At 37.9% G+C, this 27,842-nt stretch overlaps 2 protein-coding genes across 3 annotated transcripts in view; one reads left to right on the top strand and one right to left on the bottom strand.

Annotated features, from left to right (window-relative positions):
* The window catches only part of LOC149579403 (HIT-type Zinc finger family protein), a 168,253-nt gene that overhangs the window by 78,514 nt on the left and 61,897 nt on the right, over window positions 1-27,842 (bottom strand). The gene's annotated exons all lie outside the window — the stretch shown is intronic.
* On the top strand, window positions 20,270-24,036 carry LOC149579404 (uncharacterized). Its single transcript, XM_089832499.1, has 6 exons — window positions 20,270-21,439; window positions 21,579-21,811; window positions 21,927-22,079; window positions 22,228-22,628; window positions 22,766-23,171; window positions 23,306-24,036. Exons 1-6 carry the CDS (start codon window positions 20,778-20,780, stop codon window positions 23,884-23,886), a joined length of 2,436 nt encoding a protein of 811 aa, XP_089688625.1. The 5' UTR covers window positions 20,270-20,777; the 3' UTR covers window positions 23,887-24,036.

Raw genomic sequence — 27,842 nt, forward strand, 5'->3', positions numbered from 1 at the left:
CTAAAATGAACCTCTGCCTTTGAAATTAGAACATTCTAAGCTCATATGACCAACTTACAAAAAATAGTAATCTTCCACAAATAGCAACTCTGCACTGAAACATCCTTATTGCAAAGACAACAACAGAAATATTTTTGGGGTGATGTAAGATTGCCCTTATACCCATGATGCTCCTACATCACTAAGACTAAATATAACAACACACAAGAATGAACTCTCTTCAAATTCGTAGGGGAAGTAGATCTACAACTACTCTTAAACCTAAAGCTATGAGCAAGAGTTAACAATTATGAACAATAAACGAGATTCTCAAGAAGGTTTGATCATGTTGTTCAACTTTCTTCAATTTAGCAAGGAAGTTCCTTAAGATCACAAGTACTCTTAAGGCTAAAGCTATGAACAATAATTAACAATTATGAATACTAAATAAAGTTCTTGAGAAATTTTTTCTCATGCATACTGTCATTTCCCTAATTTGTCCTATAATTTTGCCCTAAAATAACAATTGTTCAAGATTAAGGTTAGAATCTACCATACATAGGTTTCCTTCAGTCACATGATCCATAACTTGAAATCCTACAAAATAGTAAGGGTTTTCATTCATAATTGTAATTTCATCGTAGATTTCTTTAAAAGCAAATATGAACAAATCAATAGAATGCTAATTTTAACACCAAGGTAACCCAACCGTAGAAGTGTAGGGTGACATGATGAGGTGCCCCAAAAACCTCCTATCCTAGGCCCAAGAGAGGATACAATGTTCCCCCTTGGCCTTATGTAGCCCTCATCATACATATGAGGTGTCTTGGTTCCTAAAACCACATATTAGAAATCCAAGGGGTTTGCCAATTCTCCAATAGGATTACTCAATCAATTCTTGCCAGCAAACGAGAATAACCTCAATTCCCCTGCACTTTAGGCTTCGCTACACCTAGGTGCATAAATGTTCACCTCAAACCTTGATCACTTGGTTCAAAGCTTTTTTATAGTGACTTTAAACTTTGTGAGTTCTTAGGTTGGCAAAATCCTTAAACTCGATAAAAATAAAGTTATATGAAAGCTTGAGGTATTTTCTTGTGAAATAAATACTATTTAAATGAATGAAATGGTGCTTATGAATTATGGATATGACAGAATATTAAACTTTAGAGCCTTAAACATCAATACACTCTCACGAAATAAAATGCAAACCAATCCCTTGTCTAACCTTAGGTGAACAGACTCAAAACTTTCTCCAAATCCTTATATACAACCCTGAGAGACCGTACCATACCATCCACGTCTTTATAGATTGAAGCTTCAATTGACAATACAAACCCTAGTCTAATTAAATTTGATTTCTTCCAAAAACCAATTAGACAAAATTCACATTGATAACATTTCATATGCAAATTCTGATAATCAAAGACTCATAGTGAAAACTTCTTCACAATTAGTAGCAATCGATTTAAAATCAAATATCACAGGAGATAAATCTGAACAAAATATTTTAAACTTCAATTTTCAAGATGAATAAGGAAAATAGGGCTCTTGCATTAAATTTGGAATGATTGTGTTTCAGTTACAATATTCAGTATATCAAAACTATTTAAAAATATATTCCATCTTCTTCCTTAAATCTGCTCTTTTACTGCTTACTTCTCTACTACTAATGATGCAGGAGCATCTTGTGTTGCCTTGCTCTTTTTGGTTCATTCTACCGAGTTTCAGTGTTGACCGTGTTCTAGTGTTGACAGAGTGTTCCTTCGTCTGCTGAGTGAACCTAATATTTGTCGATGCTCGATTCCTTCTTGACCGAGTTTTTCTGTGATGGGTTCTTAGTTTGAGCTGACTTATGTATTTAATTTGGATTGCGAATTTAATAATAGGATCTTGTCTTGGGATGTGTGCAAACCGTTTTCAAGGTTGACCTTTCTATTATGCAATGATCTAGAATCTTCTATAAAACATTTTGGCAAGTATAAATAGGGGTATTTGGTTTAACTTAAAAAGGACTTAGAGAGTTCAGAGGAGATGTTTGTAGAAGAGCGCATTTGAAGCTAGATCGTGGATCTTGAAATTGTATCGTATTTGGCCATAACGTAGAAGGCCTTATAGCTAGGCATGTATGTTGCTAATTGGATAAACCAATAGATCATTGTTGTTCTTTCTCTCCTTAGTGTTGTTCTCTATGTTGTTTGCTTCCGTTGTGTTACTCAACGAGGTGGTTCGATAGTTAGGCGAGCCTCTAGGCCTAGCTATTCAATTCCTTACTTGCGTCAAGTTGTATCAAAGCTTAAGGTTCGTCCTTGAGGAGAGTGGATTGTGTAGAACCCTAAGTTGGATTTGGTTGTAGGGTAGCAGATCTGTGAATTCGACCTATAATTTACAAAGGGTTATGATCTTGCAGGAACCTGTTTATAAAGATGGTTCGAGGCAGAGGAAATGTTGACACTACTATTATGGACATGTTGGGACAAATTCTAGCCAAATTAGATGCTATGGAGACAACCCAAAGGAGAGGAGCGCATCTTGATGATGTGAGTGACGATGAAGCAATGGTACCAAACCCTAATCCAAAACCTGAGGACAATCAGGATGAGGAAAGATTGTTGAGTATTATCTAGGGCACATTCAAAGCCTATTGTGGAAGTTGTTCCTTATGATGGAAAATTGGACACCAATGTCGTGTTGGATTGGATCTCTGATGTGGAGAAGTTCTTTGAGTTTGAAAGCACTCTTGATAATAGGAAGGTGAAGATTGCAATCACTAAGTTGAAAGGTCATGCCTCACTATGGTGGGAGCATTTGCAAACTGATAGACAAAGAAGAGGAAAAGGGAAGATACGAACCTGGCTGAAAATGGTAAAAAAGGTAAAGAAGAAGTTCCTTCGTGCTGATTACCAAATTCGCTTGTTGAGAAAGATGCAAAATTTGAGGCAAAAGGACATGACTGTAAAGGAGTATACTGAGGAATTCTATAGATTAGATATCAGATATGGACATGTGGATGATGAAGTTGAGAAAGTTGTAAGGTATCTCAATGGATTGATATTTGGGATTCAAGATGAGATAAGCTTTGTGAAATTGGAGAGTCTGGAGGAAGCATATCAATAAGCCTTGAAAGCTGAGGAGATCTTGAGAAAGAAGCATGAACAAAAACAAAGAGGTAAAGGTGGTAGATTTTAGAGAGGTAGAGGTAGAATTCATGGAGAAGGTGACAGATCTGACAATTTTGTGCAAGATAAGGGCAAATCTAAGTGGAAAAATGATGACAAAGGCAAGACCAAGTAGAAAGGTGGCAATTCTTACCAAGGAGGTACTAGTTCTTACCAAGGAAGATGTAATTCTTATTCTAGAGGTGGTTTTCGTGGTAATTATTTCAAATGTGGTAAAGAAGGGCATAGATCCTTTGAATGTAGATACTCTAGTGGGAATGAACAAAGTAATAGAAATGTTGCGATTCAAGGAGACCTTGAGGGTTCACCAAGTGGACTTGAGGTTGGAGAAAATCTAATAGTGAGAAGAACTTTGTGTAATAAGGGAATTGATGAGGAACTTGTCTTGAGGAGAAGTCTTTTCAAGACCAGATGCAAGATGGGTGGTAAATGCTATAAAGTGATCATTGGCAGTGGAAGTTCAACAAATTTGGCATCCAAGGAGCTGGTTACAAAGTTGTAGCTGCAGAGATTGAGACACCCTAAACCCTATCATGTTTCATGGATCAAGGATGAACATAAGTTGTTGGTAAGTGAACAATGTGTTGTGATGTTCAAGATTGGAAATTACTTTAATGAAGTTCTATGTGATATTATGCCTATGGATTGTTGTCATATTCTGTTCGGTAGACCTTCACGATATGGTAGATATGCTATGCATGATGTAAGATTGAATCAATATACTCTTTCGGTGAATGGAAGAAAGCAAGTATTGTTGCCTTTGATTGAAAGTCCAAATAAGGTTAGTTGTACTATTGTTCGAGTTTGTGTGGTCAATGGGAAGCAATTTGAAAAGGAAATGAAGAAGAATCAAATCTATTTTGCCATAATTCCTAGAAGATTGAGTTGTGCTAGTAGCAATAGAGTGATAGAAAATAGTGATGACCGAGTGGTAGCTAGTAATGACCAAGTATAAGAGTATAGTAGTAACCGAGTGACAGCAGAAACTAGCAATATTAGCCGAGTACCAAGAGAACTTGAAAACTTGTCAAATGAGTATAAAGAAATTGTTGCAGAGAATATACCTGATGGTTTACCGCCAATAAGAAGTATAAGTCATTGTATGGACTTGATTCCTGGAGCTAGTTTTCCAAATCAAGCACCATATAGATTGACACCAACAAAAAATGAAGAATTTAATAGACAAGTGCAGGAGTTTTTGCAGAAAGGTTTGATTAGAAAAAGTTTGAGTCCATGTGTTGTACCTGATGTATTAGCACCTAAGGAGAATGGAGAATGTGTATTGATTCCAGAGCTATCAACAAGATCACGGTAAAAAATAGGTTTCCTATGCCGAGGATGGATGACATAATGGATTGTTTGAGTGGAGCATAGTATTTTACCAAAATTGATTTGACGAGTAGTTATCATTAGATCAAAATCAAAGAAGGTGATAAATGGAAGACTGCTTTCAAGACAAAAGATGGTTTGTGTAAATGGTTGGTTATGCCTTTTGGTTTGACCAACGCACCTAATACTTTCATGAGGTTGATGAATAAAGTTCTCAAGAAAATTTTGGGTAAATTTGTGATTGTTTATTTCGATGATATTCTGATATTCAGTAAGACTAAGGAAGAACATCTTAAGCATGTTAGACAAGTATTGCAAAAAATTGAACGAGAAGTTGTTGATTAATTTGAAAAAGTGTTCCTTTATGCAAAAGGAGATTGTGTAATTGGGATTTGTGATTTCAGCTGATGGTTTGAGAATGGATCCTGAGAAGGTTAAAGCAATATTGGAATGGCATACACCTGAGAATGTGGGTGAGGTAAGATCATTTCATGGTTTGGCCAGTTTTTATAGAAAGTTTATAAAGAATTTCAATGCTTTTCATAATGCTATGATAGAGACAATCAAAGGAGACAAGAAGAATTTCAAGTGGACACATGTAGCTGATAAGAGTTTTGAGACTTTGAAACAAAAGGTTGTTGAGTTACTTGTATTGGCTTTGTCTGATTTCAATAAGGTATTTCAAGTTGAATGTGATGCAAGTGGCAGTGAAATACGCACTGTGTTGAGTCAAGAAGGTAAACCTGTTGCTTTTTTAAGTGAGAAGTTGAATGATGCTAAAGGAAAGTATTATGTGTATGATCAAGAGTTTTATGCTATTGTTCAAGCCTTGAAGAAGTGGAGACATTATTTGATTCCTAAGGAGTTTGTAATGAATACTAATCATAAAGCTTTACAGTACGTGGGAAGCCAATATAAGTTGAATTAGAGACATATGAAGTGGGTTGAATACTTGCAGAGTTTCACATTTGTGATCAAGCATAAGAGTGGAGTTACTAACAGAGTTGCAGATGCATTGAATAGAAGACATTCTTTTTTGACTGAGATAAAGGTTTAAGTTCTTGATTTTGATGAAATCAAGGAGTTGTATGATACTGAGCCTGATTTGTCTAAGGCGTGGAGAGAATGCAGAGCACCAAATTCATTAAGTCAAATGAGTAAGTTTGATGAGTATTTCATTCAAAAAGGTGTGTTGTTCAAAGGAATTCAGTTGTGCATACCAAGAAGTTCTATGAGAGTCAATTTGATTAAGGAAAAGCATTGTGGTGATTTGGCTGGATATTTTGGAATTGATTAAACATTGAGCTTGCTTAAGGATGAGTATTATTGGCCACAGATGTATAAGGATGTTCAAAAGTTTGTAAGGAGTTGAGGAATTTGTCAAGTTGCAAAAGGAGTAAGTCAGAATACTGGATTGTATACACCTATTTCTGTTCCCGAGAAACCTTGGAGTGACATCAGTATGGATTTTGTTTTTAGATTACCTAAGACAACAAGAGGGTAGGATTCCATATTTGTTGTTGTGGATGGATTTTCTAAGATGGCACATTTCATACCATGTAAGAAGACATCAAATGTTGTACATGTTTGCTGAGATTTTCTTCAAAGAGATTGTTAAATTGCATGGATTACCAAAAAGTATTATTTCTGATAGAGACAATAAGTTTATTATTTTTGGAGGACTTTGTGGAAGAAGATGGATATTGAGTTGAAGTTTAGTTTTACATTCCATCCACTGACAGATGGACAAAGGTTGTGAATAGAAGCTTGGGTAATTTGTTGAGATGTTTAGTTCGAGATAAGTCGAGTAATCGGGATATACTATTGGCACTAGCTAAGTTTGCATATATTAATTCTGTGAATAGGAGTACAGGAAAAACACCACTTGAGTTTGTTATTAGAATGTAGCCTAGAGGTATATCAGATTTGAGGGATGTTGTTGGTGAAGAGAAGTGAAGTGCTGAAGGGGAAGAATTTGCTGGTTTTATAAAGTCTTTGCATAAGGAAGTAAAATTAAAGTTGGAACAAAGTAATCAAAAGTATAAGGAGAATGCTGATAAGTCAAGGAGACATCATGTTTTTTAAGTTGGTGATGAGGTGATGATTCATTTGAAGAGAGGCAGATTTCCTGTTGGAACATATAGTAAGCTAAAAATGAAGAAGTCTAGACCTTGTAAGATCTTGCGGAAGTTTGGCAGTGGTAATGCTTATGGAGTGGAGTAATTTGATGACATGGATATATCTGCTATATTCAATGTTGTTGATTTGTATAAGTATCATGAGTCAAATGATGAAGTCGTCGTACCAAATGATTATCCTAAGAAGCAGATTGAAGAGGTTGAACACATATTGGATTAGAGAGTTGGTAAAAGCACAAGAGGAAAAGATTACTATGAAAATTTGGTGAAGTGGAAGAATAGACCAGTTGAAGATGTTACATGGATTTCTCAATCTAAGTTGGATTCAGCTCAGGTTGTGACATCTCAATGATTCAGGAGAATCATTTCTTTCAACCCTGATTGTCTGATGCAGGAGCATCCTGGGTTGCCTTGCTCTTTTTAGTTCATTCTACTGAGTTCCAATGTTAACCGAGTTCTAGTATTAACTGAATTCTAGTGTTGACTGAGTTCCAGCGTTGACCGAGTGTTCCTTCGTGTGTCGAGTGAATCTGATATTTGTCGATGCTTGGTTCCTTCTTCGATTGAGTTTTTCTATGATTGGTTCTTAGTTTGAGCCAACTTATGTATTTAATTTAGATTGTGAATTTAATGACATGATCTTGTCTTGGGATGTGTGTAGACCATTTTCAAGGTCAACCTTTCTATTATGTAATGATCTAGAATCTTTTGTAAGTCGTTTTGGCAAGTATAAATAGGAGTATTTGGTTTAAGTTAAAAAGGACTTAGAGAGTTCAGAGCAGATGTTTTTGGAAGAGCGAATTTGAAGCTGGATCATGGATCTTGAAATTGTATTGTATCTGGCCGTAACCTAGAAGGCCTTACATTTGGGCATGTATGCTGATAATTGGATGAACCAATAAAGAATTATTGTTCTTTCTCTCCTTGGTGTTGTTTGCTTCTATTGTGTTACTCAGCGAGGTGGTTGGATTGTTAGATGAGCCTCTAGCCCTAGCTATTCAATTCCCTCCTTGCATCAGCCAACTCTTTTAGGTTTTATAAACAAATCATCCTTTATATTTGATAATATCAAATAACATGATCTTTCAAAATTGTAAGTCAAGTCATTTCTTAACTAATGTAAACAAAACTTGCAACTCGTATTTTTATACACACTTCAATTTGTCATATCTAATTGCATCTTATTGGGTTGCTATATTGACTTTTATATACACAATGGATGTCGTCATACATCTTCAATAGTATTTTAGTTTATACTCAATACTCTCTAATTGTCGTTATAGTCTTTATGCTTCATAGTAGTGTGTGATTCGATCAATTTAATCATTGTTTTTGACATAATGTGTAATTCACATCCTTGACGAGTGACAGGGCATCTTTGTCTTATGTTATGTTTTGACCGCTGCCGTTAGTTCTTCAAATACTTATTTGTGCGCCAAGATTGACCCACAATACTGGTTCAACTTCAGATGGCATTGTTTATGACTTCCATTAATTTATTTGCTTGTTTATTATTTTATCGGATCTCAATCTCTGTTGCTTCTCCATATATTTCATTGCCCGTGTGTTTAAATTTGTTGTCTATACTTGCATATGCTCATTCCATGTTTATCGTCCACTCTAGTGACTAGGTGTTCAATACATTTGTTGTTTGCATATATTCAAACTTTTCATTACTACGTAACTCCCAACCTTTGATGTTATCCTAAATAGATATTTTGATAATTGCCTCCAATGTTTATGATAACTGCAGTCCAAGATGTATTTCTTTTCTTTTGATCCGATGAACACTCAATCGAACCAGATGGTATTTGCCGATGATTTGTTTTTAACAATCACCAATTGCTTTGCCCAATTTTATTTGTCTCCAATAAACATCTCTGTGCAGGTTAGATTGAGCGTTTTATTATATGCATTGAAATTGTAGATTTGAAGTTTAAATCTAACTTCATGGTGTCTGAATTGACTGGCTTTGTTGTTCCATAAACTTGAATAACGTACAGACTCTGGCTGGAGAATATGCATTGTTGACTATCGTTGCTTCTCTATATCAATCTTCATTCTGTTTAGCTTTATGATATAGCCAAGTTGATGTTATCATTGAAGTTTTCCCATATGCTGTTTTCTTCAGGTCAATGATTCTTAACTGCTAAGTATATCATTGTGTGACTTCTATATGCATCATATACCTCCTATTGATTATGGTATAGTTTGGTAACTTTCACACTAAGCATTGTTTACTGTTCAACTTCTTCCAAGCTGTAAGCTTTCATTATCATTTGCTTAGTGTATCTTCTAAACTGACAGTGATACTGATTATGATTGTTGCTGTTTAATAGGAGTTACTCACATTCTATGATATCAATGACAATCTTTCATCAAATCTCAAACATTATCTATCAAATGGAGGCCCTAATATTTTACAAAAAAATGGGGCTCCATCAAGGTGCACTACCTAGTTTGGGGTTCTATCATTGTTCTCTTCTATCTTGGTTTGATGAGGTGCCCTAAAAACCTCTTATCCTAGGCCCAAGAGTGGATACACTGTTCCCCCCTTGGCCTCATGTGGCCCCTATCATACAACAATGAGATGGGCTGCCCAGTGTAGAGTACTATCACTATTCTCCTGTATCTTGATTCGATATGTTAGTAAATGATGATTGATTGAATATGGAATTCAGAGATTGAGGAGCAACAATTGAGTGCTGATTTGATGTATTGGTGAGTCATGATATACAAATGATCCTAAAATACTTGGAATGATTTCTCTTCTATACATTGGTGAAGCGGTCACCACCTTTCATAAGAATTGAGCCACTAGTTGCCATTACAACCTTTGAGAAATAATATATTATTTCAAAACTTTGTCTCCCTTGAATGCCCTCAAACAAAATCCTCTCCTATTTATAACTTTAAATGTGAGGAACAGACACTTCTTTTCACCATATCTGCCCCTTGCAATGTTCACACCCTTTCACAATTACAACCCTTCAAAAGGGTCACGACTCACAACCTTCCATCGTTGTTGACCCTTTGGAAGTTACTTACTTATTAGAACTATCATATAACTCAAAACAAAACTTACTATGACTACCTTCTTTGTGATGATCCTTTCTTCCATGCATTTCATAAATGACTCTGGGAGAGGCACAACCTTTCATTCTTAGCACCTTTCAAGAGAGTCACAACCCTTCATCCTATATGCCCTTTTGAATAATCATTACCTTCCATAGCTACCATCTTTTGAAATAGTTGCAATCCTTTAACTTTTGAAGGAGTCACTTCCTTATTATTCCTTCTCCGTTAATTCTTTCTTGATTCATACCCTCATACTACTTCCCTTTATACTTCTCCTTTAAGTCTGCATAGACTTTTCTTCTCAATTTGCATCAGCATATTCTTTTATATCTGCATATATTCCTCCTCTATACCTGCATATACTCTCCATTAAATTCTGCTATAAATTCTTCTTACAATTATGCCCTCAACTTTGTTTTGATAATCCTCCTTTTTATCTTCTCCTTTGCAGATCTGCAAATGTATGTTTGACATAAACTTTCACTCCCCTTAAGTGAACTCTACAACTTCTTAATATATCGTTCCAAGAGTGGTGTCTCTTCCACTTTTCGGTTGCTCCTTAACTAAAATTGCTGGTTTTTATTCTAATTCAGGTTTATTCCTCAATTCTTTTCCAATTCCAATAATCTTTCCAAGAGTGGTGTCTCTTCCACTTTTTGATTGTTGCTTTTATTTCTACTTCAGGTTTATTTCTCAATTCTTCTCCAATTCCAATTGATTTTCTTAATCATTAAATATTATTAAATCCAATTTCAGAAAGGGGACATTACAACATGTTGCTCAATTCAAGAAACGAGAAATCTCAACATTAAATTCAGGTGTAAAACCTCTATGGATTCAAACAAGTTTTAAAATATTAATTGTGGAAGTGTTTTCAATAAATAGCAAATAAATAGAGACATTTTGACTAGTGTGATAATTCCGTTACAATTCCAAACATGAGTGAATTTCAATGGATTTTCTTAACTTATATACCACAACAAAAATCCTAAACATTGATATTTAGTTATTTTCATTAGTCCTACAGAATGCAAGAAGGAAAAGAGGCAAATGCAAACAAATAATGACAACCAAGACATGAATGCAAACGAAATAGCCTCCTCTACACCTTGAACTCCAGAGACACAACAGATGACATTCCTTGATCTACTTATCTAACATAGTAAGCTAAACTAGTGCTTTGTGAAAGTATACAAACTCGGTACTCGCTGAGTGCTCGCAGAATTTTTCCCGAACAAAGTATTCACAATGAAAATTCATTGTCATTGTCGACTAAATACTCAGCAAATCAAAATGTCAAAAAACTATCAAGTGCTTGTTGAAAAGCAGTGAGTTTGTGCCAATGACTTGCCAACTCACAGCAGGTGGGAAAAACACAATTTGCACTCAAAAAAACAAAACCTGTGTCTATTTTTTTAACTTATGAAAATGGCATGCACCATGAAACTCTGTGGTCTCAAAAGCATTCATTTTGGCTTAGTCATGGGGATTCCACCTCTTGACCCCACTCTAAACTGCAACAAGACATGCGCCAAGAGTGCCACCCCTTAACCCTACTAGAAGCACTACCCTCAAACCCCCACCAGACTCATTTGATATATTTATGTAGCTATATTTTGCATAAAACTTATATTAAAAAAATTAATGTACTTTTTAAAATGTCAGATCTGCATATGCAAACAACATTCTTGATGCTTAAACCCATAGATCAACTTGTTGCCACTATATTGGCGACAAGTTGTTTTGTCGTGATAACTTCAAACTGGCGACAAACTATGGCAAGGTATCACTGAGAAATCTCGCAGGAAAATTGGTGAGTTATCGCCAAAATCTCGACAAGATAACTTGAAAAATCCGCTGAAATTCTAGCCTGCGCCAGTAAAAGGTATGTGATGGCCCATCAAGTGGCCATATTTCTTTTTTTCAATGGCAGAGCTTTTGGAGGGACAAAAAGCTTTAGAAGGAGAAAGACCATCGTTTGCAGCCATCTCAATCGATTTTTGTCGATATGGACTGGATTCAAAGAGATTTTTCGGGCGAATTTGGATTCATAAGTAAGTGTTTAAGATTCTTTCTATTTTGTTTTAAAACCATTTTGTCATGTATTATATGCATCCAAATTTACACAAATCTTTCATCCCATTTCCAATCTACTCTAGCTCCTTTTAGAAGGTAATGAATAAGATCTAACACCAATTTTTAGCAAATTTTGCAAATTTTTCATAGTGTTCTCAAAAATTTCGTAACCTAGCACTTTTTTTTGTTTTTATCTTTCAAGTTTCAGCTATTTTTAAAGGAAGAAGCAAATTATTAGATTTCTAGACTACAAAAGGGGAAGCTTCCATGTAGTTCTCTAGGGATGCCTTCAGTAAAAGGAATCGGATCGAGCAGATTATGGAGTGCTTTGAGAGAAAGAGTCTCCTCCAAGCTAGCTTCTTAAAAAGGGAGGAGGCTATCTTTTGGGCAGGGAGGAAAACAATTTTAAAAGTGGTAATAGCAGCTCTTCCAATATATCTATTATCTTGCCTTCCTTCATCCAATGAAGCTATCAAAATAAATGAAACAGCCAATTAAAAATTTATGTGGGCAAGGAAGTTTAGATAAGAACTAGAAAGCCTTGATAGCATGAGAAAATATTTGTCAACCATGGCAGGTAGGAGGTGTTGGGATAAGGTAACAGATTCTCTAAAACAAAGCCTTCGGGGAAAATTAATCTAGAAATTATACAAAACATCAAAGCCAAGAGGGCATAAATATTGCAACAAGAGTACTTGGAGGACACGATAAGAGTCAAGCATGCTAACGACAACAAATACTTTCAAAGGTTCAAGAGTAAGGAACTTTATGAGAGATTGCAAGCATTTGATTTGAGATTTTTTGCCATGCAATATCCATGCTGGAAGATCAGCCATTTTCTAGGAGGATTCATGGAATGGTTAACAAAGTTTGACTAAGATACTAAACAAAAATGTTGCACATAATGCTTTTAAGTTTTACCCAATGTTGGGGAGTTTGTAAGAGATTATGCAGGGAAGCCAAGTTCGAGCCCTAAGCTTGGGTCCAAGTCTAGATCTGAGCCCGGGTCTGCCCAAGCAGGGTCCCTATTGGGGACAAGGGCGGACCCAGGCGGACCCACGATCCTTAATAAGGACCTTGCCCAAACCCATGAATGTGAGGCCAAAGAAGTGACAATAAAAACACTTAAACAATGAGTCCTTTTTTCGTTCTTTTTTTTTTTTTTTGCAACCCTAAGCGAAGCCTAATAAGAAACTTTTCAATCATGAACATAGACTAATGAGTGAGTATTTAATGTTTATTTTTCACATTTGGCATTGATCAATGCTCAAGCAACATATATATATACTATGAAATGACTTAGTTTTACAATTATGCACGTTTGTCTTTTTTTTGTATATGTGTGTGTGTGTGTGTGTGAGTGTGTGTATATGTATGTCTGTATATATGTATGTATCTATATATATAGATATGTATGTGTGTGTGTGTGTGTGTGTATATATATATATATATATATACACTCACGAACCCACCAATGAACCCCAATGAGAAAAAAAAATTGCCTGACCACATGAACACAAATCCATCCCCAAACCCGAATTGGCAACTTAGAGATTATGTGAGAGAAGTTTGGGAACATGGTACCTTGAAATGGGAATGACATTCAATTGAAAACATTGTTATGCCAAGAAAAGGGATGGAAAAGTTATGTTTCTAGGGGAAGGTTAGGATGCAATTTTGTGGGGAGTTCAAAACAAGAAGTTAGAAAACAAAGGATAGATATTCATATAATTCTTCAAAAAAAAGAGGGGAGCTAGTTGAAGCAAACTTACCAATCCAACTTTGCTGGCAAAATTTATGTGTACCCACAGCTAGAACCTTCACATGGGCAGAAATACAAAAAGGAATATTAACAGCAAAAGAGTTATAGAAAATGGGCTTCAAAGTACAGTCTTGATGTCCATTGAGTAAAAATAATGAAGAAATAGTTAGAGCATCAATTTCTATCTTGTATTGTTGCTCAGAAGTGCTAGCAGTGAAAGTCTGCCAGGTTGGATTTGTCAGCCGACTGGATGGTCCTGACGGTGTTTCTATAGCCGACGGAATGACTGTCGTCAGTGTTTTGTACTTTGTAGCCGACGGGTAAATAGTTTGTAACAAACATAATGTTTGTGGCCGATGGACTCCTTCGGGAAGGTTCAGGGGATAGTATTTATATCCCGTCTGGGATCGTTGTAAATCATCTTCTATCATTGAATCTTATGAAGCATAATGTATGTCTGACATATGCGAATATAATTCTACTGTTTATGTTCTGTTGTCTGGATGCGTTGATTTCTTTACCAGTACGGTAAACATTTGGCGTCGTTGCCTTATGAATCTAAAAGGCGGGAGGAATGAAGATTAATGTCAAATCAGCTTAACAAAGATCAGAATAAGGTCAAGAAAAAAGATGGAACCCGTACTGCACAAGAGAATTTAATTCTGGCACAGCAAGCCGAAAGCCGACGAAGATTTCAGAAGATTGCCGACAGAAACCGGAGCGCCGAAGAATTGTTGAAGGAGACTCGGCAGCGGGTGGAATTGGTGGAAGAAGCACGGGAGGAGTTCTTGAATTTGTGTTCGCCGAGGGAGAAAAATTCAAACGGAAGAGCATCAACTCGCACGGCTCGCAGTGCCGAGGGAGTATGAGCGTGGAGTGAACTCTTCGTCCGGGATAGACTTCCGCGGGAAACAACTTCAGAAGATCCATCTTCTTCACTAAGGTTCGCAGCTGTCGACACCTCCGATGTGGGAGTGCCGACCGTCGGTGTGTTAGTTCAGACTGCCGGTATGGGAGTGCAGACCATTGGTGTGGGAGTGCAGACCTCCAGTGTTGTGATGGCGGGACCCAAAGAAAAGCTGCCGAAGTTTGAAGGCGATGGTACCGTCGACCCCATCCAACATTGTAAGACGTGAGACGATCTGGCGGGCAAATGGAATCACAGATGCCAACGAATGGGTCAAGCAATTTTCGGCAAACCTACGGGGTGTGGCGATTGATTGATTTTCGGATACGGATCCACAAAAGCTAAATACCTAGGATAACATTAAAAAGGAGTTCCTAGCGGAATTTAAACTCTTGCGGGATGATAATGAAATCATAGCAGAGATTTTCAATACCAAACAGGGAAAGCACGAAACTGTCCGCGTCTACGACAGGAGATTAAAAGACTTAATAAACAAAATGAAAAGCAAGCCGACAGACGGATTGTAGAAAAGATGGTTTGTGGATGGCCTACGATCGAAATTGCGGAGGAAAATGAAAATTGTGTCACCGTCGTCATATGTGGACACGTATAACAGAGCACTGGACCTTGAAAGTGAGCAGAAAACAAAAAAGAAGAAAACTAGCTCCTCTGATTCTGATGACGACGAGTCTGCTGGAGATGATAACAGCGACGACGAAGGTAGCAGCAAGAAGGTTCGCGCCCTACAGAAGGATATGGTTCGCATGATGAAAGAGTTTAAAAACATGCAGAAGGAGCCAAAAGGCAGTGAACTGTGGTGCACGGAGTGCAAGATCGACGATCATACTAAAGGATCGTGTCCAAAGAACCAATTTTGTGACATTTGTCAGATCATAGGCCATTCGACAAAAGACTGCCCCTTTAAGATGAAGACAAGAGGATCTCCGCAGGTGCTTCTCACACAGGAGGCTTCCCTGTCGGGTAGTAGCGGAAACATGAATACCACTGGTGCTACATCCGGAGGATATAGGAATAATAGCAGAGGGCAAAATAACAACAATACAAATAATAACAATAATAATGGGAGCCGAAGTCGAACTCAGTATGTTGCAAACGGACGGCCGATCGTTCAATGCCGAGCATGTAATTTGTGGGGTCATTTTGCCCGGGATTGGACAACGGCAAACACACCAAAATTATTATGCAGATGGTGCGGACCCGGCGATCATGAAGATTCCAAGTGTCCAAAGTTTGGAGTAAACTTGATCACTGTTGGCACGGATGTAGAGGAGGTTCTGGCAATTACACGGAGGCAAGCGGAGGAAAAGAGAAAATTGGGGGAAACGCAAGCAGAAATTGCAAAGGCATCCGAAATGTCCATTTTTCTGATTTTATATGATATTTCAAGCCTCTAATCAGATCTTTAAGATCAAACAACCAATCTTTCAAAGATCCACCAATTTCTCAATAAACCCCAAATCGAGTATGCCAAAAATAGTGTCAAAAACTTCACAGCTTCACATATTATTAATAAATCTGAAAGTGGACATTTTTTATAGAAATTTCAGCAGCATAACAACCTCCAAAATGAGATTTCTAGATCTGTATAACATTTACACAACAGCTCCCAAATGGAAAATAAAAACAATGCTCATCGGGCTCCCGAAAACAACACAGAACAGCCTAGAAACACCACAAAAACACTAATAATCTATCACATAAGTATAATCACGACCAAATACATATATTCAGCTTTATTTTAACATTTAAATGTCTGATATACAGCAACAACCCAAACTGATATGAAATACTCAACCAAAAACACCAAACTCTTACAAAAAACACACCCGAAAACTCACAAATCTGCACTATTCAGCACAAAGGCAACTCTGCATGAGCATGCACATGGAATGGCTTCAAACTCCCATCCTTAGCCTTCCTGGAAACCTGCAAATTCCCGTTCTTGGGTCTCCTTCTCCACAGGTTTGGCAGCCTCTGAAGAACAACAAAGCAATGCGCAAAAATCAAGTTCTGGAATGAGCCCAAAATGCCTCCAAACTCCTTAAAAGAGGGCATAACCCTTAACTCACGTCCAAGAGGGGTTAATAAAACATATTTTAATAATAATTTTCATTTATTAGTCCATTCGCTTTCAAAGATTATCCCCTTTTGCTGAAACTTCGCCTTTTTGGGCCTGCCTGCCTTAGCAAAGATTATTATTTTTTAATTATTTGAAAAGGGGACATGACAGCATCGGCGACGGGGACATCTCAGTTGAAGGTCATCACCAGCACCTTGGAGGAACTTCGCAAAACAAAACATTGTACGACATATCTTACAAACGGAGATACCGGTCAAGATAAGTGACCTCCTTCTCACAATGCCCTAGTTACGAATGGCCATTCTGAATCATACACTGTTTTCGAAAGCAACGGAGGACACAGGAAGGGAGAATAGGGAAGTGATGACAACAGACCCAATGCTCCTGGCACTCACCTTCGGACAGCATCCAGTGATCGTCGAGATGGGGATTTTGGGAAATGTTCTGACAGACACAATTGTCGACGGAGGGTCCGGCATGAATGTGTTGCCGGAGGATACTTGGAAAAAGTTGGGAAAGCCGACGTTGTGGCCACCTACATTCCAGTTGCTCATGGCGGACCAGCACAGGATCAAACCGTTGGGAACTTTGAGAGCGCAACCGGTAACCATTGGTACGCAACCATTTTTATTGGATTTCGTAGTCATTCCATTGAAAAGAAAAGGATATGATGCTATTCTGGGACGGAATTGGTTGGTGCAAGAAAAAGTAAAACATGATTGGAAACGAAATACCCTATCAATGGAGCGCGGAGGCAAAAGATTCATAATTGACCTGCACACACAAACGGTAGGTGAGGAGGCAGCATCGTCAGACTCAGAAGGTGAAGGCAATAGTGATGATGAAAGAAATGACGACAAAAGAAAGAGGAGAATAGAACTGGACGAAGAAGGAATATTGAAACTACACGGAGGATCGAATGACGATGACCTAGACTCGGTGAATGGCCTTTACCATTGGCAAATAGAAGACTACGAACTCTTTCCGAGTTGTAATATGCTAAGGGTCAACGAAGGTGAGAAAAAGGAGGAAAATGAGTGTCCGGATGACTACAGAGAAGCAGATAATGCAAAGGAGGTTGCGGCTAAAGAAGGGAAGGACATACAATACAAACCCAGAAAAAAGAAAAATTCCATCGTTCGGTACACGGTGAACGGACCGCACAGGAGGAAAAGAACGCATCGCACCATAAAATTACTTGAGGGTACCAACAGCAAGGAAATAAGTTAGATGCGCGACAACCGCAAGCACAGTGGGTGACGGAGGTAACACAAAACAGACATAAGGCGTGGCATGCCAAACTCAGTAGGTTTCAGCCGAGGCAGTTGGTACTCAAGTACGACGGACGGGATGAAATCAAACAGGAAAAGTTTAAGGCAAGATGGGTTGGACCATATCAGACCCGGGAGGTCGACGACAATCGGGTGATAAAATTGGAGACATTAGACAAGAAAGAGGTGCCTCCGGTAGTCAACGGATTTAAATTGCAAATATATGGTGCCAGGAAGACTTCGTCGCTGTCACAGAATGGCCAGCTGACTCCGTCGTCGTTGCAAAATGGTGACGCCTGGACCCCCTGGACCCCCAGTCGTTGCAGATATCAGTCGTGGGAGTTTGACCAGTTGATAAAGACTTGGAGCTGCTGCAGGCATAGAGTGTCTGTGTACCAGAGGCACTGCGAGTAGGTGTTGGCCGAGAGGCTGTCTTGGTGGATGCATAGAGAACTCGAGAGGAGTGGGTCATCCAGAAGGCAATACAGCGACACTTAGCTCAGTTGACCCAGTGTTGGAAGCAGAGAAAGCTGCACAGGTGGCTATCAAGGTCAGCTTGAGGAGACAATATTGTGTTAGCAGAGGCTACAGATGTAACTAGATGAATCTGGAAGTGATGTGACAAAAGCAGATTTTTGTTGTAGTCACTCTGTTAATGTATTTTGTTTGTTAATTTGTTTCAGATATTTTGTAATTGTCGTCCGGAGACGACTTTTCTTTTTGGGGGGATGGTGTTAGACGACTCGATGGTCCCGACGGTGTTTCTGTAGCCGACGGAATGACTGTCGTCAGTGTTTTGTACTTTGTAGCCGACGGGTAAATAGTTTGTAGCGGACATAATGTTTGTGGCCAATGGACTCCTTCGGGAAGGTTCGGCGGATAGTATTTATATCCCATCTGGGATCATTATAAATCATCTTCTATCATTGAATCTTATGAAGCATAATGTATGTCTGACATATGCGAATATAATTCTACTGTTTATGTTCTGTTGTCTGGATGCGTTGATTTTTTTACCAGTACGGTAAACAGGGTTGGATGGTACCTATTGTGAGGTTTTCACACCATTGCCCCAAAACTTTGGGGACCCCCTTTTTTCAAGCAAGCCTTGACAATTTTAGTGGAAGTTTTTTGGAATTTTTTCAGTTGCTTTAGCGAATTTTACGGAATTGTCCAACTATTTTCAATTTGAAAATTTTACACCTTGGATGCCTTCAGGCCAGGAGGGGATTTGATTTGTTTTTTCTTTTTTTCACCCGGTGCTAACTTGATTTTCCGAAGCATGTAATTTTATCTTTAGGCCAAACAAATTTCAAAAACAACATTTTTTCGATAATTAAAACGATATGTGGCAAGATAGATTTGCAAATTTTTAACTTATATGGATTTTTTAAAATTTGAAATAATTGTATAAGCTTGAGCATTTTCAAAATGAAATTTTTTAGATTTAGTCATTTTGGAAAATCATGAATTTTTTTCGGTGAAATGAAATTTTGTTAGTGAAATTGGATTTAGAGCTTGAATTTTGAGTGCCAAGAAAATGATTTATTTTGTTGAAAATTTGAAATTGTATTTGCAAAATTGAAGTGGAATTAAATTGCCAAATTGCATTTATTGAACTAAAATTTTGCCTAGAGGATTTTAGAAATTATAAAAGAAATTGCTAATTTGAAATTGAAAATTGATTTTGGTTTGCTAAATTCGATTTTAATGATATTTTAATTTCTAAAATGTTATTAAATGAAAATTTTGACATCTCCTAAGCTTACCTTGTTTCTATTTTGCAATTTTTTATCAAAACTAGCAATTAAATGGGTCAATTTCACTATGGGCTAAGTAATTTTAATGTTGCATTTAAATATGCGCGATTAATTAAGGGGCTAATTTAATTTTGTTTTTTCCTCCAAGTAGGTTGGCCCACTTGGAGAGGCAAAAAGTGTGGTATAAGAGGGGCTTCCTCTCCTCTTATTTTCTCATTCCTTTTTCCTCCTCCTCCTTGGATGTGTGATTTTCCTCTAGAGGCAAATTTCAGCTTGAGCTATTTTTTGGGGCTAATTTTTTACTTTTCTTGGCAAAAATATTTTATCCTTGCTTGGGCGAATTTCTGCCCTAGGGCAATTTTGAAGCAGCTCTGATTTTTCCAGCTTGGGCTTTTTTTTTGTTAGGTCTGACTTCTCCATCTTTGGCTATGATTTTTTCTTCCAGATTTGGGCTTTTTTTTTTATGAAGAGGCTATATGATTTAAGGTCTGATTTTTGGCAAATGTGGGCAATTTCAAGGAAGTCAAAATTCTGATTTTTGCTAGGTGCAAGGGTTGAAACATAGTTCCAAAAATCGCCATGAAATCGCCGAAATCGTGATAAGATTCATGGCTCCCGATTTTTTTGGAATCGGAAATCGCTGGTGGCGATTTTTTCGCATGAATCACCTGAATCGCCAAAATCGGCGATTCATGGAAAAAATCGCCAGAATCGCCATCGGGTATCGCCAGAAATCGGCCGCGGCAGCAAGGATAGAAAGTTCAATTTTTTAAAAAAAACACATGTTTTATTTGCTTTCTAAGTTGACTTTCCTCTTTGTTATAACCCTAAAGAGCCTTCTATTTGCTTAGTATGAGTAGAAGAGAGGAAGAGTGAGAGAGAAGAAGAGAAAAGAGAATCCATAGGTTTCCAACCGGCAAGAAGGAAGAGCACCAAAGAGATCAGAAGTCCATTTGGGGAGGCCATAAATTGCATTGGGAGCATTAAGGAGTCAATATCAACACTCCTCAACTCATTTGCAAGAGGTAAGTGTTGATTTTTTTTTTGCATGTTAGTGTAGTATGCATTTTTTGTTAAATTTTTTTAGTGTTCATTTGCAAATCTTGAATGTTTTTTATTTTTAGTTTTACTAAATTGCAAACTAGGGTTTGTTGTTTTGTAGTTTTTGTTTATTAGTTGCAAACTTTGATTTTTTACATGAATTTTTTTATTGCAGCAGCCCTTTGCTTTCATTTTCCAATTTCCACAATGGGTAAAAAAGATGAATGCTGGAAATATAATGAAGAGTTTCCTGGGAGAACCAAATATCAAACAAAATGTATATTTTGCAAAGAAAAAATAAATTCGGGAGGTATCTATAGATTGAAATACCACATTGCTGACATACCTGGCCATGATGTCACAGTTTGCACTCAACAAACCGTTGAGGCAAAACGCTCTTGTTTAGTGGCATTAGAAAAAATTGAACAAGACAAGTTGACTAAGAAAATGCAACTTGAAGGGTTAAGAGGTATTGGCTCCCGTGCTCCCACATCCGCAACCGCATCTACATCTGCATCAGCTTCCGCATCCGTAGGTTGTGTTGGGGAGGGTTCTTCTAGGCCTCCTTTTCATCCTAGTGCTAGTGCTCATGTGAGTGTTAGTGGTAGTCGGTCTCATACTGAGACAGAGTCCAACACCAACCTATTGCGGCCTAGAGTGTGGAAAAGCAGAATGGATAGTTACTTTGTGCCCCGCACTACTCCTGGCTCCCAACCCACGCTTGAGGGCATGGGTTTGAACAAGGAGATTCATGATGCTGCCAGAAAAGAGATTTGCAAATTCTGGTACTTTTGCAACATTCCATTTATTGCAGCCAGGTAATTGATTCTTTTTTCTTTGTTATCTTCAAAGTTAAAGTTAAAAGTAAAAGTAAAACTTTAATTATATCTACTTGTTTTATGATTTTAGTTTTTGACATCTAAATTTCTAATCAATATCATTATCTATTTGTGACAGGACTCCTTATTGGCAGAACATGATAGATGCAGTTGCCATTTGTGGTCCGGGGTTTAAAGCCCCAACTGAGGCTGAGTTGAGTGGATACCTCCTGGAGGAAATGGTTGAGGATATGAGGCATGAGCTTGAGGACAACCGAAAGGAGTGGATCGAAAAGGGTTGCACCATCATGACTGATGGTTGGACAGATAGGAGGGGAAGAACACTCCTCAATTTTCTTGTATCCTGTGGAGGTGATTGATCATTCTACTTTCCTACATACATAATTTTGAATCGTGATTGACTATTTCAAATTTTGATTTGTTGATTGCTAATAGTAATTATAATTCGTTGTTTTGTTACTTGTAGGATATACCATGTTCCTCAAATCCATTGATGCTTCTGCTCATGTAAAAAACGCCACATACTTATGTGAGGTTATTGAGGAAGTTATAGCAGAGGTGGGGGAACAACATGTGGTGCAAGTGGTGACGGATAATGCAGCAAGTTATGTTGCTGCAAGTAAACTTTTAACTTTTTAAGTTTTGAAAATAAATTTATTTGAATTTTGAACTTTTTCTAATTCTAACTTAGAATTTCTAAGTTTCCTAAGTTCTAAGTTCTAACATGTTTGAAATTTGAATTTCTAATTATTTTAAAATTGTTGTAGGCAAACTTTTGATGGAGAGGCACCCCACCATATTTTGGTCCCCTTGTGCAGCACACTGCCTTGACCTCATGTTGGAGGAAATTGGCAAACTTGAGTGGGTCAAGTCATGTGTGGAAAGGGCAAAAAACATATGTAAGTTTATTTATAATCATTCATTTGTCCTTAGCACAATGAGGAAGTACACAGGAGACAAAGAGTTAGCTCGTCCAGGGATCACGAGGTTTGCCTCGAATTTCATCACCTTGCAGTCCTTGTTGACATCAAGGGATGATTTGAGGAGCATGTTTGTTGGGCGGGAGTGGATTTCATCTTCCTATGCTACGACCACTGCAGGGATAGATGTGGTGGATTGCATATTTGATGATGATGGTTTTTGGAAACCTGCTAGAGAAATACTTAAGGTAATTTTATTGCAATTTAACATTTAATATTTTACAGTTTACTATGCTAATTGTTTAATGATTTAGTTTTACCTTATATTATTGAATTATTCTATGTTTAAGTTTTGACTCAAATTTTTGTTTTACTTTATATGTAGGCCACTGAGCCTCTTGTATCTCTCCTACGAACTGCTGATGGGGAGAAGCCCTCTATGGGCTACATATATGAGGGCATGGATAGGGCCAAAGAGGCCATTAAAGCTCAGTATGCAGGAGTGCAGGAGAAGTATGCCCCTATTTGGGACATCATTGATAGGAGATGGCAGAATCAGCTCCACAGACCCATCCATGCAGCAGCTTACTTTTTGAATTCGGCATTTCGTTTCCGTCCTGACTTCAAGGCGGATGAGGAGGTTCTCACCGGATTATATACAGTGATCCAGAGGTTGAGTACTGATGAGGATAGCAGTGCTGCAATTATTGAGCTTGATAAGTTCAATAATAAAGAAGGGCCACTTTTCTCTAGCAGGGTAGCCATAGATGCTCGGGAAACAATACAGCCAGGTAAAAATTAAATAATATATTCAATGTTCATGAATCTAGATTCTAAACTTAAAGTTGATTATGTAATTTTAGAGTTAACTTGTAATTTGTAATTTGTAAATGAGACTAATTATTTTTATTTTCCCTTATTTCAGATAGATGGTGGCAAATGTTTGGGGCCACAACCCCAAAACTTCAAAAAATTGCCATTCGTATTCTGAGTCAGCCAAGCAGCGCTTCTGGATGTGAGCGCAGTTGGTCCATGTTCGAGCACATCCACTCAAAGAGGAGAAACAGGTTGACAGTGCAGAGGTTGAATGATCTTGTCTTCGTTCATTACAACCTCCGTCTTAGGATCAGACAGATTTTGGGCACTGACTCCTCTCCGATCATTCTGGAGGAGATTGATCCAGAATCAGAGTGGCTCACAGAGGTTGTAGATCCAGTCTTCACTGAGGAAGACCGTGCGTGGATTGACCAGGTGGATATAGAGGCTGAGGCAGCTAGAGCACGTTCTTCAGGCATTGGTAGACGCACACGTGCACGCACAGACACAGGCCCTAGCGACATTCGTGAGCCCATCTTATATGCGGGAGATATGGCTCGACAGTCCTCTAGGACCTACATTAGACGCCTTGCTACTAGGCAGACTGGATACTCAGAGGCTGAGGCTGAGGCTGTAGCCGAGCTTGAGGATGATGTTGAGGATGATGATGACTATGAGCCTGAGGCTTGAACTGGAGCCTTGTTTTTATATTTTGTTTACAGATATTGATACTGAATCATTGATAGACATATGTTTCAAAGTTTCAAACTTTCATGGATCTTCATCTTAGATTCTTACATAAATTTATGATTTGATGTCTTATGGATCATCTTACATACATTCTATTATTTAAATCATTATGATCATTTGATTTCTATTTACTTCAGCTAGCCTACAATTTACATTTTAGAATCTTAGATAACATAGTTACGTATGTGATGGATTTTATGTTTCATGTTTATGTATGTTAAGTTTTAACTTCTATTTGATGATGTTATAGTGTGCTTAAGTTATATTCAATAAAGGGTGCATGAAATAAGTTTTAAATTGTTAAAATCTTTAAATTTAACAGGTTTTTTCAAATTTGCCGATTCATCGCCGATTCATTGCCGATTCATTGCCGATTCACGATTCGATTCGACCTTGCCGATTCCGATCCGATTCCGATTCACGTTTCTTTGGGTTGAAATTTCTAAGATTTGATCCGAACTAGAAGAGGGCCGGGTTATTCGTAAAGGCAAATTTAAGGTAAAATTCTATTCATTTTTAGAGGTGAAGATTGGTTTGAAGGCAGATTCTATTCCTTGTTCTTGTTTGGTTCGTTTCCTTTATTTTCTTCTTGCACTCATCATCCACCACTTCATCATTCCATTGATAGGCTGAAGTTTGGAGATATAAGTGTAGATTTCATAATAGGACACTTGAAGAGGTAGAAATAAGCTAGACAACCCTAGGATTGAAGTTGGGGGATATAAGTGTAGTCCATCCTAAGATAACGAAGAGGCAGAAATAAGTGGTAGTCCCACCCTAGGTTGAAGGTTGGAGATTGATAAGTGTAGAGATAGGACTTGAAGAGGCAAAAATAAGCTAGATTCCATCGATAGAAAGAAGGTTAGAGATTGATAAGTGTAGTTCATATCATTTAGAACTAAGGGGCAGAAATAAGTGTTTAGGATGGTAGATGTTAGTGCAAGCAAGAACCCAAAGGGAACGAATACCAAAAAAGACAAAGAAGGCATGATAAGACCACCTTCTTCTCAAAAGTGAGGCAAATAAGTGACACCACTATCCGTACAATGAATATGATACAATTAAAGGATAAATTGAAAGAAGGACAATCCCCCATGGAAAAGAAGATCTACAAGAGCGGAATTGTACACGGGGCGGCTTTCCCTCCTATCTTGCCTTGTTCGGAATTGGTAATTAAGTGTACATCCCAGTTTGATATTGTTACTAAGTCCATCATTTTTTATGAAGGGAAGAGAATGTTGACGAACATCAGCGGACAAGTGGTCAAGGAAGCATTTAATATTCCCCAGTATAAAAGTATGACAGTGGTAAGGATGGATCAGGCGGCTAAGTTATTTCAAGATAATCAAGAGGCTTACTTCATTCATCTAAAGCAAAATTGGTTACACAAAGACAAGAAGAGAGTTACCATGGCATCAAAGCTCACCAAGTCTAATTTCAAATCAGAGTACAGCGATCTCATTGTGCTTCTCAGTTGAATCATGGACATAGCTCAAGGTATGCAATTAGAGAACTGGATGTATTATTTTATTGATGAAATTAAAAATAGAAAGAGAAAATTTGATTGGGCTAGAATCATAAATGAAAATTTAGAGTTGCAACTTAGAACAGTGCAAAATCAAAAGCAATTCTAATTGGGATCCTATCTTTTCTATCTGATTGCGAGACTATATGAAAATCCTGGACTTAAGGCCTTAGGAGTGATTGGCAACGGGCCGAGGCAATATTTGGTGCATGAGTGTTGTCCACAGCTTCATTTGCACAACACCAAAGATTATTATAAGATGTTTTATGACGCCTTTTCCATGAAGACGGTAAGGATATTACAAGGGACACTTGCTAAAAGGCTCTCAATGTGATGCAGGAGCACCCACTCCACCATCATCAAGAAACTTAAAATTAGGCCTAGGACAAAATTTGGTTGATAAATATGCATTATTGCAAAAATTATCAAAAGTGCTCAAAAAGTTGCTATGCAACATTGAGCAACTTTTCAAAAAGTTGTTTAAAACTTGTAAAACCTTCCTCCAAATGGCCAGTTGGTTTAAACCAACCATGTAACCGTTGGAGCACCCTATAAATAGCCCTTATAGGCGGGTGATAGGGGTATGTACTTGTTTTTGGCAAAGAATCAATAAAATAATCTGTTTTTCCTGCAAATTCATGAGTTTTTGGGTGTTGTGCGGACTTGTATGGACCTGTATGGACGTATGAGCATGTGTCAGTGACTCCAGAAGTTAGAGGTTTAAATTAGCTTTCATTTGCATTTGGTTTCATGTGTTGATCTGCTCTAGTTTGCAAGTTATTCAAGTTTTGCTGAAAGGTACCTAGAAACCAGCATTTAACCAAGGGTTTCACCTGGGGCTTTGTTGTTTTGGCACTTTCCACCATGAAAATTTGATGCCCCTTGGTGGAATGCAAGCCTTTCAAGTGTACTTTATGATTTTGCAAGTTTTACAGATGGCCAAGCAAGGAATGAGTTTTGCCACCATACCCTAGGTGTATGGCTCCATACATGCACCATTCAAAATTTCATAACAGTCACCATAACTTTTGCTCCAGAGTGATCCAAGGTTTGTAACTTTGGATTTGGACATGTTTTATATGCCCCTACATGTTCCAACAGCCATTCTTCCATTTGGCACGTGTGAAATGGTACTTGCAGTGCAAATGCAGCCTAATTAGGCCTATCAGCACTTTCCTAATGCTGTTTCAGTCCATTTAAACTTGGTCTTCAAGTGGGTATTTTTCATTTTATGTTCAGTTCTCAGTTTGAAGCGCTACTGGCCTCTTTAATGGAAAAATGTTGTAACTATGTATCAGTGCTGTTTGGAACCAAACCAACCACTGTAACTGCTGTAGGCAGGCTTGAATAGGTCTAAGGGATGTTGGTATTCCATTCCATGGCCATTGTTCTCTCTTATTTGGTGTTTGAGCATATGTTCCTTTATTAGGCTTTTCAAGAATCCGTATGTTTTGGTGTTTTCGAACTTAGGCAAATCTGGTGATTAGGTTCCCTGCCTTGTTTGGGTTGTGATAACCTGCTATAAGTTCATTATTGATGCTTGTGATAAGTGTCCCAACACTAAACCCTCTCTTTGGGATATTTGAAGGATTCCAACCAACCTTGTCAACTTGCCTAGTTGCCTAGAAATTTGCTATTCGAGGCTTCCATTGTGCACTGCTGCATCACAACAGAAGTGGAAGTAAAAGTTGAGTATGGGAGTTGGTTCATCCAATTTCCACAATTCACATATATCAAAGTAGCAGGAAGTACAGTTGTCCCAAGAGACTTCCAAGGTACCCACCTGACAAGGTAGTTTTGATGGAGTTGGCTAGGCAACTTGAGCATTATGACAAGATGATGAAACTAAAAGGTGAGACAAGGATTACCTTCTCATTTGGAATAGGCAATGATACTTGCCCCAATCTTGTCGCCTTTGCAGCTGCGGAGAAAGAGTTAGAATGGTATCATCTAGGATGGTATAGAGCAAGACAGGGATTCAATCCTAATGGTCTCATCAAGGCATCTCATGAAAACACATTTTAACATATTCCTACTATAGAAGATTTTTGGGCCAATGCACAGGATGACTTTCATGTGAGAAAGCTAGCTTTCTCAAGATTGTCAATGGGCATGATGAGGGCAATCAGATAGAGAGGCCTTGATATTCCTGATCAACTGGAAGATGATGAAAATGTGCTAAGGGAAGATTATGATACAGTGGATGGAATGGAGTTGAGTCCAGTGGATTGGGATGATCATCACGATCCTTCCTTTGAGGCAGTTACAAGGACAGTTGATTTACACACTGAGTCATGGTACAATGAGAAGTTAAGGTAATTATAAAGTCGGAAGATATGCCTTATTTATGAGAAGATGAAACCAGAGGAAG

This window comes from Cupressus sempervirens, chromosome 1, assembly GCF_028749045.1.
Source record: "Cupressus sempervirens isolate cs-2001-9-10 chromosome 1, ASM2874904v1, whole genome shotgun sequence".
Taxonomy (NCBI): Eukaryota; Viridiplantae; Streptophyta; class Pinopsida; order Cupressales; family Cupressaceae; genus Cupressus; species Cupressus sempervirens.

Excerpts from the sequence above, each read along its gene's own strand:
- LOC149579404 (XM_089832499.1), top strand. The coding sequence starts at position 20,778 with ATGAATTTTTTTATTGCAGCAGCCCTTTGCTTTCATTTTCCAATTTCC. Across the intron at positions 21,440-21,578 it reads ATTCCATTTATTGCAGCCAG|GACTCCTTATTGGCAGAACA; the intron begins GTAATTGATTCT and ends TATTTGTGACAG. Across the intron at positions 22,080-22,227 it reads AGCAAGTTATGTTGCTGCAA|GCAAACTTTTGATGGAGAGG; the intron begins GTAAACTTTTAA and ends AAATTGTTGTAG.